Source organism: Mustela erminea, chromosome 4, assembly GCF_009829155.1.
Source record: "Mustela erminea isolate mMusErm1 chromosome 4, mMusErm1.Pri, whole genome shotgun sequence".
NCBI classification, from domain to species: Eukaryota; Metazoa; Chordata; class Mammalia; order Carnivora; family Mustelidae; genus Mustela; species Mustela erminea.
This window is the reverse complement of record NC_045617.1, coordinates 71,192,120-71,205,182: the sequence shown is the minus strand read 5'-3', so window position 1 is coordinate 71,205,182 and position 13,063 is coordinate 71,192,120. Positions and strand designations below refer to the sequence as shown.

Below are 13,063 nucleotides of genomic sequence, written 5' to 3'. Positions count from 1 at the left end.
GAAAATGAAATAAAATTGAGAAAAAAAAAAAGAAACATTAAATTAAGAAACATCTCCAATTTTTCTTTTTAAAGTATTATTGGTATTTTTTTTTTTAAAGAAATGTCACAACAAGGGGAAAAAAAATCTATGTATGTAGATTCTCTTTAACAGTTCAGTGCTAAGTCATTTACATGAGAAGTCCTCTGCTGAAAAGGAGATCAATATTAGTGGGTTAATAGGCACTGACTCTTTTTTTGGGCATGCTGATCAACTGACACCCCAAAAACATACTTACAAACATATGGGTGGCACAAGGCAGAGAAAGAAAGATAAAATGGGATGCCTAACTGGCTTGGTCAGTAGAGCAGGCAACCCTTGATCTCAGGGTCGTGAGTTCAAGCCCCATGCCGAGCATGGAGCCTACTTAAAATAAAAATTAAAAAAAAAATTTTTTTTTTAAGAAGAAAGCGAATATAATAGATGCCAGAATTGGTCATCAAAAATTTAGTGACTGCTTGAATTTACGAGATTGAAAAAAAAGTATAAATTTTAAGGGGGAAAAAATGTTTTATATGTTTCTTCTATAATACCAAATATAGTAATAGAGATTGTGGGAAATATAGCTAGAAAGAAACTGGAGACAATTTATGGAACAAACAGAAGAAAAAAGCAAATATGGAGGCTGAAAATGCTAATGGCATACACTGTCCAAATCTATACCCACAGGCTAGCTGGCTAAATCTGCAGCATTATATCCAGTCGGGGGTACAAAATGACCAGGGCTGAGAAAGGTCCAAAAACCACGAGAGGGACTGGTAGGCAAATCTTCTTTCCCTTCTGGAAGGACATGGTGAGGAACAAGATAAGCATCTTTAAACATTTGCAAGGTTATCCCATAAAAACAGAACTGGCTTGTTCTGATCTTCCAAAAGCCAAAATGTCCAAGGTAGAGGATGACAGATTGTGAATCAATGAGATAAAGTACATCAAGACAACTCAAGGTGACTGACCAACAGAAAAACAGCATCACTGCAAAGTAGTGAGATTTCCAGTCACATTTATACTCACTAGAGAATAATCAACCTTGTGGCTAGAATACCACAGAATGAACGTTAGATCACTTCAAAGACCAAGTCGAATCCTAGGGGGTCTATGAAACGGTAAGTCTAGCCAACAAGATTCTAGCATCTCTCAGACCAAGCGAATTTATTTACTCATGCTACATAAACGTGGCTGCTGCATCCATAGATCTGTTGCAAACAAGTAATTTTCAAGCTGAAACAACTAGCATTATCTTATTTTGGTTGTCCTTTCTTTAATTTTTGTTGAGGCTACCGTCCTCTTTATCCCCATGTAGCATCTCCCAGAAACATGCACACAAACCAAGTTTTATTTCAGTTACTACCATCAGGTTCTTTGACAACGACCACTTCTTGATCTTGTCTGTTTTCACTTGATTTCTCGATATTTTCTATTTCCATCCAATAGGGCTCCATAGATAGTTCATCCAAAGAATCCTGAGAGCTTGATCGGTCAAATGGCGGTTTTTCGCGAACTTTGGTGATTTCCTGGTTCATGGTGTACTGACCATATTTGCGGCTGTAAATTCAAAAGGAGACATGGTTCATTTTAATATATGAGGAAGTAGTACAAATTCTAAGACATCAGGGCTTACTGACTTAACAATTTGGAAACTCCATAAGTTCCCCTTAATAAAACCAAAGAGATATGTATTTTGAAGCTATTTACAGAGATACCAATAATTACAATATGCCTGCAGAATGAACAAAAATTTTCACTGGCCAAAAAAAAAAATAGCAGTGTGATAAACCATTTTTCCTTTCCATTTCACGTAAATTATTTTAAGATTTCTTTAAACCTATAACTGTTCTTAGAAAGCAACAGGTTAAATCTTGATTAAAGCCCATTAGTTAATTGAGATTTTTTTAATACAGCATTTCATATTTGTCATTTATATCTACAAACAAACTCAGTGAGCCCTTACATAACAAATATCTGCAATCAATAAATGAAATACTATTTGAATTTCTTTTTATTTTTGGAACCAAAACATAAATAGGAGAATGTCATATTACATTTGCTGTTATATCCTACTATAGAAAGCGACTCTTAACCTTTATTTGAAAATGTGCCCAAAGCTGATATGTATTTTAAAATATGGCAAAACATTATCGGGAGAAAACATTTATGGAAATTCTGAATAAATAGCTAGGAATTACCTCTTAAATACTGATCTCAAATACTATCTGTGAAGAAAAGGATAAATTGAGTAAGTGAAAGTATTTTTATGACTTGAAGTTAACTATATTTTTTATAAGTCACATCCCAAATACTAAAATGAATTAAAAGATGCTATAATAAATAAGCTTATATATGTGTGTGTGTGTGTGTGTGTGTGTGTGTGTGTGTGTATAAAATCCCCATATACAATAGAAATACTAAATTTTTGTTCTAATCCTTTTTTATATTGAGATGGGGAGCCTATTTAAAAAAAGAAAATTTTGAGTATGGCACTTCCTCTTTGTATTCAATTTTTTTTTTAAGATTTTATTTATTTATTTGACAGACAGAGATCACAAGTAGGCAGAGAAGCAGGCAGAGAGAGAGGAGGAAGCAGGCTCCCTGCTGAGCACAGAGCCTGATGTGGGGCTGGATCCCAGAACCCTGGGATCATGACCTGAGTGAGCCGAAGGCAGAGGCTTTAATCCACTGAGCCACACAGACACACACACCCCCCTTTTTTTAAAATATAATCTGAAAGGCGTCTGAGTGGCTCAGTTAATTAAGCATCTGCCTTCAGTTCAGCTCATGATCCCAAGGCCCTGAGACTGAGGCCCATACGGGGCTCCCTGCTCACCAGAGAAGTCTCCTCCTCTCTTTGCCCTCCCTGCTCCTCCTCTCTCTCTCTCAAATACATAACTATTTTTTTTTAAAGAAAATATAATTTGAGTGGGGACAATAATCAGGGAACTCGAGTTTTGTTATTCTAATTTCAAATTGCCCTTTTATCTCCCAGGAGGATGTTAGGAAATAATACTCTGCTACATGGGTTTTCCTACTATGCATATGAAAATTAAAAATACCATAAAACAACATTCTTTAATACCATGTGAACATTTTCCACATTCAAACTGGCCTTTCCCATAATTATTTAAAACAGAAGGATTTAATACTACATAACGGAGAGGGTCACTAAACTGGTCATTTCTACCTGTTTAATTCCAACTGGTTTCTTAGAGAAAGCAAAACACTTGCTTGTTGCTACAAATGAATACAATATAACTGACTACTGAACTGTAATATGCTAACAGGCCGGTTTTGTTCCTTTGAAGATGGTTCTCTCTGCCCTACTTAAGAACTTTAATAATGCAGGTTGCATGATTGAACAATCGCTCTATCTCCCCCGTAGAAGTCTAGGGTGGTGATGGGTTGGTTAGGAGTAGGGCCAGCAGGAGGAAGTCTAAACATATTAGTGTGTTTTTCTTTCCTTCAGTCTCCATTGTCCATTGTTTGCCTCCCCCATCCCTTAATTCAAGGGACACTTCCTCCCTCCCTACCCAAACTGTCCTGTTTACATCCCTATATCCCATCCTGGTCCTTTGGCCTTGCCCCACTGGCCACCCCTTCAGCGTTGTCATTTTAGTGACTCTTAAATTAGACTCTTAATTTATCAGACTTAATAAATTAGACTCTTAGACTCTTAAATTAAAATGTGAATGGGAAAGCTATCTCTCTCTTAAAAACAAAAACTTCAGGGGTGCCTGGGTGGCTCGGTGGGTTAAAGCCTCTGCCTTCAGCTCAGGTCATGATCTCAGGGTCCTGGGATCAAGCCCCACATCAGGCTCTGTGCTCAGCAGGAGGCCTGCTTCCTCCTCTCTCTCTCAGCCTGCCTCTCTGCCTACTTGTGATCTCTGTCTGTCAAATAAATAAATAAAATCTTAAAAAAAAAAAAAACTTAAAAAAAAGAACATAAATTTTATTTTTATTCCTGTGATAGCAGCTCAACCTATCCACACGTTCTATTCCTTAATCCTGCTTTACCAGGATCGTTAAACTAATTGACAGAATGTCTACCAGATTCATTTTTGGTTTATTTTGTTTCAACTATGTAGATGCCCCATCCTTGTTTTTGTCTTCTTTCCCATTATAATATAAGACTGTGGTCGACCTAATTCCTATCTCCTGCAACCCTCAATTCCGTGGGCGACCACAATAAATACTGTGGAATGTGTGAAGTGTAATGACCGATGCCAAATAATTTGGTTTATCTGTTCACAGAAAAGAGGTGCAGTTGAACTAAAAGTACATTAAGCTTCTCACTTCTGAAGGAATGTGTTTATTCTGGCAAGAATTTTCCAGTAAATTTCCATTAAGATAGCATGTGCAGAAAAATGCAAGGGCATTGAGCAACAGCATTGTTACGTAAATATACCTTCTATATCAAGCCCTGCTTTCAAAACAGGCAGAAAGCAAAAACCTAATCGCCTAGTGCTAATGAATAGACTCAATATTTTTACTTTAATAAGATTCAAAGCTGAATAGGTTTTTTATAATAACCTGGTGATACAGAGTCATGGAATGGAGGATTTTTTTTTTCTTTTTTGGATCATTGGTAAATGTTGGAAGAAAATGTTTTCTTTTTTAAACATTAAGAGTATGGGGTTGGAGAGAGGAGGCAAGCATTCAGTGGTAGACTGCCCTCCTTAGCGTGCCATAGATGTTACATTTTCTCTAAAAATGTAGCTGAACGTTTTAAAATTACAGTTTACATCAATAAACCGGTTGTGTCACTTCTTTTCTTAGAATGTACTCTACTTTTGAACTCCAGACAGACAATGGCTAAAAGTGTGGCTCTTCTTAAAACTGTCCTGGTTCAAAGCCCGTTAACTCATTCCTTTCTTCTGTTTCTAGGACTACGTTATCTGATACCACATCCATTCTCCAAACTGGGTTCAAGATCATAAAGTAACATCTGCTAGACATAATGAAGTGCAGAGCAGAAATATTTTTACATTTCCAAAAGACCCAAGCCAACACGTGGTGCTGAAATTAAAGAAACACACAGTTTGTACCACAGGCAACTACCAATCACCCTCTCCTGACTTACTGGCAAACAACTGTGCTATGTTAGTCTTCCCTGCTTGCCCTCCAGAATCCCACGTGCCAATCATCCTACGGCCACTCTTCAGAGACTCTCACATTTCTCACCTTTGACAGCTCTAACCATAGAACCAGACACCGTCATCTGAAAGAAGTGGCTTCCAGCAGGCTGCAAACTTGTGCCCTGTGCTGCGAGCATCCCCACAAGTCACAATATTTTCGCCATGTCTTTTTTTCCTGGGTACTAACATTATTAGCTAACTGACACTTACGGGCCTGCGCGGAACGAATGTCCCGTCTTTTTCCTCTTGCTCGCATGTTCTTACACTGGGTTTATAAAAAGTGGGGTTTTGTTCTATTTTCCTGAAGTATATTTTTCTGTGATATTTTTCCCCCCGTCAGTGAATTTCAAACATAGCGCTACTATTCCTGCCTCTTTTTTATTTTGTCATAGAGAAAGTTAAATTGGTCTGACGCAGTTTGTTCTTTTTGGGGAGATGGACGGTGCCATCCATTAGACTGTGGTCTGTTGGAAAAAAAAACAGGCTGATTGATGATTAATCCTAGGACCAGTGCAGGAAAATGACACGCAGTTCTATGGGGCTGGGAGTCTTAAGTACCAATGACCCAGGTTCTACTTAACTATCTCTATGATTTTGGAAAATCATGTGACTTCTCTAATCCAGACTTTTCCTACCCATAGAATGGGAAGAACACCAGTAGCCTTGACTGCTATGTGTCATGAGTTACCGAGTGAGAATTCCTCCCAAAATGCCTCCTAGGTAACCATGAAGAGGGCTTGCAACCTAGTACCACTGTTAACATGTAAAACCGCTACCTATAAATAACCACCCCTCCCATAGTTTAATAAGGTCACCTTTGCCGTTACTTCTAAGGTTCAGAAAAATTACTTAATCTTTAGGACAGAAATTCTTGAACAGTACTGGTCTCAGGACTCTTTTATACACTTACAAATTTTCGAGGACCTCCTAGGAGCTTCTGTTTTTATAGGTTATGTCTAATGAGGTGTACACTATTAGCTATTAAAGTTGGAAAGAATAAGTAAAATACTAATTCATTTAATGAGAATAATCAACATCTTAACATAAATAACTTCTGGGAGGTGGGGGGAGAAAACTATTTTACATACAAAAAAAAAGTAGTGAGATGAGTGGTATTGTTTTATATTTTTTGAATCTGTCTTTAATGTCAGGCTTAATAGAAGACATCTGGATTCTCACATCTGCTCCTGCAGTCAATCTTTTGTGATACTGTGCATCACGTAATCTCTGGGAAACTCCACTGTGTTCTCACGAGAGAATGAGATTGAAAAAGGCCAATACAGTCTTTGTGTTATTATGAAAGCAGTTCTGATCTCCTAGACCCCTAAAAGCGTCTTGAAACCCCCAGGTGTTCCAGGACCACACTTTGAAAACCACCGTTCTAGGATTTCTCAAAAACAACACCTAATGGATCTCAAAAAGCACTTTTCAATTCTATGGGCAATGCTCCAGAAAGCCTTACTGAAAGAAAGAGCCATGCTTTCCTGGTGACTCTTGACCTACCTCTTTGTTTATTTTAGTTTAGTTTTACAGCCTTTCATCAAAACTGGGACTTAGTCCAATGATATAACCATATTTAATTTATATTTCAATGACAAAAAATAGAATATCATTTAAAAACCCCTGCCTTGCCAAAGTCTTTCATCATTTGCTTTTATTTATCATGTATAAGGGGCAGAAATTCTAAGCTTCCCTCTGCACCAGTGCATTTGAAAATGTGCATTTACCTTAACACTCCTTTGTCATCCAAACCTTTTCCTCAACCATCTCAAGGCAAATTTATTTGAAACTAGGATGTTTCTTTGAACTCATATTTAATTATGTGGTCCAATCTCTACTTTCCGTAACCCCCCCCCCACCCCATCAAGAGTCCTGTTGCTACACCCATCCGTCTGTGTCCTGTTCTGACCCTTCCAGAGACATTTTTATGGCCTAAAGTCTGCTTTCTTCAAGTCCTTTGATGCTAGGATTCAGTTGTGTTTGTTTTACTTCCTTACAAGATCCTCTCTAAAAGAGCTACACTTTCTTTCATGTTCCTTATCCCAACATTCATTTCCAATGCACAGAAAGAAGTAACTGCATTGGGAGACACAAAACAGAAGAGTAAGGTTTATTTTTGTTCCATTTCTTGTTCTGTTTTGAATGCACCAAAAACAACAATAAAAGTTCTTACACCATAACTTACCATTAACCATAATGACCAGGATATTTTAGATAAAGCCATATTTATTGAAGCATAAACTTTAGAATGTTAACGGACCCTAGGGATTTAGACCTATCCCATCATTTTCTAGAGGAGGTAATGAGGCCCCAGAGTAAAATTTTCCCCAAAGTCACCGAGTAAAGTGACAGTAGAGCCAAGATTAGTGTCCTTAGTGTCCTTACTTCTTCTTCGGTAGTCATTTTATTATAGCCAAATAGAACAGAGAATTTACTTTTTTTTTTTTTTTTGCATCAGGCGCTCCAATCTTCCTCTTTGCACAGCACACAGCAAAACCCAAAAGTGATCATGTTGCCACAGTCTATAATTAACATTTTTAAACGACCAGTGTATTTATCTAGAGAAAAAAAAAAGCATTTAACAATCAAACCATCTCTCTTTAAAACCAAGAGACATCTTTGCCAAGGCACTTGCTAGAATATGCTTTGTGTCACTCTGGGATGTGACTTCAAGTACACCTGTTTTTAAAACATTCTGTTTTGAAGAAGTTGGAAATTTTTCAAAAATGTTTAACTCACTGTGCTTCTCCATTTATATTATCTCTGGGTTAAAAAAAAAAAAAAATACAAAAAGAAAACAAAAGCCCTGTTTCTACTGTGTGGATTTTTCTTTCAAGGGGCCAGTGGCATTAAAGAAGTAATCACTGCCATCAGGAGATGGTGAAGCTATTAATACTCTGTAATGGCCGTGTCCATCAGAATACACTGAATTTGAATGACTATGAAGAGCTGCAGCCTATGAATGACCCAAGTCATTTTTTACCCTAGGACGTGAATGCCTACTATTGTTTAGCTGAAGCAGTAATTATTAGAAGTGGTGCTGACATCCAGGAAGAAAGAATACTGAGTATGCCCAAAGGCAGTAAGAAGTTGATTAGAAAGCACTACCCCATGGCCTCTCCCCACACCCAGGCAGCCTTCAGAACCTAAGGGATCCCACATCTCTTCTACCCATCCCAACTGCTATAGTTTTAATAATCTATTGAAGTCAAATTTCAGATTTCAAGTAAATTTACTTTTCCCCTTTGTATATATTACCCCTTTCCTTTGGGGGTGGGTGGGGTTAAAATTCATCATTATTTCTTTCAGCATTCTTTTTCTTTAAACAGAGGAGTCAGTATCTGTACAGCACATTTTAGTCTCCACAGAGCATCCTCCACATTCCAAGACACAGCAAAACAAGGAGTGAAAGGCACGGATTACCCTCTATTGACACAACGTTGCCTAAGCAGAGCTGAGGAGAGAAGCCCCCTCAGGCACCCTGTGAAGAGCTAGTTTTCAGAACTTGGCTTTATCACTTTTACAGAAAACTAGGGCAAAACCAACTCATGCGCGAACCATGCTAAAGGAACAGGGATACAGGCGGCTGCCACCAGCCCGTCTGGTGGAAAGGAGTGAAGACACAGGAGCGAAAGGCTTGTGGGAAGGTCAGGGGTCAGCCAAGGCATATAGGAAGAACCCCTTTGGTTTCTCCGTACAGACACAGGCAGGGTACACAAAGGGGAACTCACAGGCCGTGGTTACAGACACAGGCCTTTCCTCTTTCAGATCTGGTTCTGTGTGGAAGTGAGATCCCCTGGGTTCCTGAGTTCCCCAAGTATCTTTCAGGAGGCACGTCCTCTTCCTCACTCAGAGGGACAACTCAACAAGTAACCAAATGGGAGGCGCAGAATCTCAACGCCAAAATCATTTTCGCAGACAAGGATAGAGAGATTTGCTGTGGGGCTTGGACATAAAACGTCAAGATCTTGGAACAACGGCGCACAGCACATCAAACTGAGTTTCATGTCTACACTTCATTCAGTGATCTACCCGCATGGCTTCCATCTACCCACAACATCTCTACTCCAGGACGCTTTCCTTTTCCTGTTCTAGTTAGCAGTAGAGCCACCTGGAGATTCGCCCCCAGAATCCACTCTCACTCTGGTCTTTTTTCCACTTGTTGTTTCTCAATGTCCTATCTCGGTACCTTTCTCCCTGGGGGGTGGAATGAAAGCATTTCCCTGCTTCTTCAGTCTCCCCACAGCCCTTACCACATCCTGCACTAGGATGCTCATTCCTCGCGTGTCAACCACTACACCGTGGGTTTCTTAGGGCGATAATTTGTGTTTTGTTTTGTTCACCTGAGTATCCCTAAATTCTGCAAACTGCTTGCCCTAGTAGAGGCTTATAAATTGTTTAATTATTAATTAATTGTTCAGTTACTGCTGCTGCCTCTAAAACCACCACCTCCTTTTAATTTCTAAGGTGGTTTTTATTTAATTGCACAAAGCTACAAAGGAGCAAGACAGGAACATGAAAGGTAGATGGTGAAGAAATTAGTCATTAGGAAACCCTAAGGCAATTAATAAGTAATTATTCTATGCCTCTGTAGTTCTTGAGTGTTTTGTTAGAAAGGAGGCTTCCTTATGAGGGAATAGAGGTTACAAAATAAAGAGCTGATTTCATATTAAACTGTACCTGATATTAAATCATAAATAAGCACTGGTTTGCATTTTATTAAGCTCACATCTCCTACTTCTATCCTGCCAACTCGATCTCTCAAACAAGTTTTAAAATATTTGTTGAATGCCTAATATATGTCAGGTATTTTATCAGAGATGTCTGTTCAAGCAAGCTACTCAAACATTTGTCACGAGATAGATTATAAATGACACCCACACCAAATAAGGGTGGAATTTTCCAGTTCCTCACTAAGCTTGTGGCCCAGACAACTCTCCAGCATGAGCTTCTGGGTCATGACCTTGGCTTTAGCCCGGTACCGAACACGCCTCAGGTCGTGTGGTTCACCATTCCTTCTTCAGACAGAAACTCACTTCCTCTCGGTCACTGCTATCAGCTCACCTCCATCTCATGTCCCCCACCACTCCCCAAACAAACATTTCTGTAGAAACCAATAATTTGAGGTCACCTCCATAGCCCATCCTGGGTATCCCTCCCTCTCTCTCCTGCTGTCCCTCACAGTCCTCGTGGGTTTCCTGGAGACCCACTCACCAGCCTTTCTGTAAGGCTATCTGTTCCTGAGATGGAGCCCAGCTTCCTCCACGCTACTGTCTAATACCTGGTTCTTACCATACAACAGTCATTGATTTCAACAGTAGTTATCAGCATCCCCAAGTTTTTGTCAGACTTTTATCCATTTATTTTTATGACTCTTAACAAATTGAAGTTTTTGCCTTTTCTGCCTCAAAGTTGTGCTCCTCTTCTTTTTCTGAAGAATCCTTCAAGCTCTCAACACATTCCCAAAGGTGAAATGAAGAAGAGGATTCACTGACAAAGGTCAAAAGTCCTCTCATCCTCCCTGATACTCTTGAACTTGTCATTCAAAAACTTCCTAGCAAGCCTTGTACCGGACTAGAATCTCATCATTACGCTGTACCAATGTGCCTTAAACATACATTAACACATGCAGATAAACTTACACCAATGCGCAACGGTCATATACGAAACTTAACAATGTACTTCGGAATCTGGGATCCGGGAGAGATGTTCAACCACTGGCCAGTTGACAGACTACAATTTCCCAATATCATAGAGTAGGCTGCTCTTGATATACAGTGCCTATCATCACACAGGTACTAACAAAGTATTTGTTGCTATAATGCCGAACTATGAACTTTAGTAGTTTGAATTTAATGTTGGAATAGAAAGGAATATAATACTGGTTTACTTACTGCCTAAGGGCAAACCTCTTGCCTTTCATAAGACTTTTATATACATATTAACATCAACTTCCTATGCTAATAAAAACATGGGCACAAGGCATAGTAGGATTTAGAAAAAGAAAAAAACGTGTTGGACAAGGCATAGCTGGAGTTAAAAAAAAAACACCTTTTGATGATAACTAAAGACAAATACAGGAGCATATTCTGGAAGAAATGTGGGCATTATTATTAAACTCTTCTTGCTTCTTTCTGATTTGATTTATTTATTTTTGAGGGAGAGAGAAAGAGAAAAAAAAAAAAAAACACAAGGTCACATGAGCTGGGGTGGCGTAAAGAGAGAATCTTTAGCAGACCCCACACCCTGTACACAGCCCTACACAGGACTCAATCTCATGACCCTGAGATCATGACCTGAGCAGAAATCAAGAGTTAGACACTTCACCAACTGAGCCACCAGGCTCCCCTCTTTGTGATCATTTATTGAAATAAGATAGAGAAATCATCTCATATTTCAGTGAGGCTATAAAAATATAAAACCAACCCTCCCCAGCTGGCAGAAGAAAGGCCACAGACACTGGAAGAACATGTTAAAAGTGAAAGGATCTCTTTGTGTTTATGCTATATACGATAAACAGGAAGAGGATATTTATACATTATTTCACAAGAACATTAATGAATAGTAATGAAGTAACTGAAAACAGCAGCAAGAGTATGGCAAATACTTGGATAAGAGAAAAGAAATCTGCTTCACGTAGGCTACAACGTGCAATTTTATGGAGAGTTCTGAATGACCTTCAGATGCCATAATGTTCTGCAGATAAGTACTGAAGGCCAGGAAGTATTTTTATAAGCCAGGTGCTAAAAGTCAGCTCTGCTGAGGAGATGGAGGGGGTGGAGAAATAATTTCCAGCTAATCAAATAATTTAGCCAAGCTTAGAAACAATCCATCCATACTGTTTTCACTACAGGTCTTCTGCAATCAGTTACGAAGTAGAGTATGTGAATGTTAAGGGGCAATTTTTTCCTCTTTAAATGAGATTATCTAAGACCCCTTTTTTCCTAGTAGATTTTAGAATCTCAGCTGACCCAACACAAGACATGTGAGTGCAGGAAACCTGAAAGACACATGAGAAATAAGAACATAGGGAACTAAAGGGCAATTCGAATTGTAAAATACTGCTTGCGGAGGGGCACTTTCAGCCTAACATCTGAAGAAAAACAAAACAAAATAAAAATCCCACTAACAAACATTAAGTATTTTCAGTAAAAGCAACTGAGCTCTGTTTGCAGGTCAGGAACAGAGCTCAGGGGGCAGAGAGACCTAATGCGACCATGAGGGATAAGTAAGGGTTTTACAAGAAGAAATTAAGGGAACCTTCAGGGGGTAAGCAGAGGAAATGCAGAAGGTAAAGAAAAAAAAAATTTAATATGAATACATAACAAATGCTATTCCTTAACATTACCTCATCATCCAGCAGAGCTATGGACCCACTGAGCTCTGGTAAATGCCACCCAGAGGCACATCAAATTCTCAGAGGGTTAAATCCTCCAAACTGCAAGTATATGAATCTGGCCTAATTTAATTACTGTCTTGAAAGGAATCTGAGTCTCCTGCTCATCACCCGGCTTAGGCTAGCCTACTTCTTACTTATCGCTTGCTTGTGTGGGGCAGCAAAATTCCCACTTAACCAAAAGCAAAATGGCATCTGGTTCCAAAATTCCGCTTCATGCAGGAATTTGAAACGGGCCAAGAAGTCCACAAGAAGTTAATGCCCGTGAGAGTTCCCTCCCTGGTCATAACCAAGGCTCCCGGCACTCTGTAGAAACTGATACTAAATCAATGTTCATCACGAGGACTCCCACCTCTGGTCTTCCACTGCCACCCCTCCTGCTCTCTTCTACCCTACCCATTGCTCTAGTCCTGGGTTCTCCTTTCTGCATATTTCCTACAAAGAAACAATCCAGGTTGACTGATTTCTATTTTTTTTTTTTTTTCCAAAAGGCCACCTGCTG

The 13,063-nt window shown here is 39.1% G+C and overlaps 1 protein-coding gene across 7 annotated transcripts in view; it reads right to left on the bottom strand.

The window, feature by feature from the left end:
- Positions 1 to 13,063, bottom strand: part of ARHGAP18 (Rho GTPase activating protein 18) — a 200,847-nt gene that overhangs the window by 59,011 nt on the left and 128,773 nt on the right. For all 7 annotated transcript variants that reach the window (XM_032339551.1, XM_032339550.1, XM_032339552.1 and 4 more), the window contains exon 2: positions 1,388 to 1,581. In XM_032339551.1, coding sequence (XP_032195442.1) covers positions 1,388 to 1,581 — 194 coding nt within the window. The remainder of the gene's footprint in view (positions 1 to 1,387; positions 1,582 to 13,063) is intronic.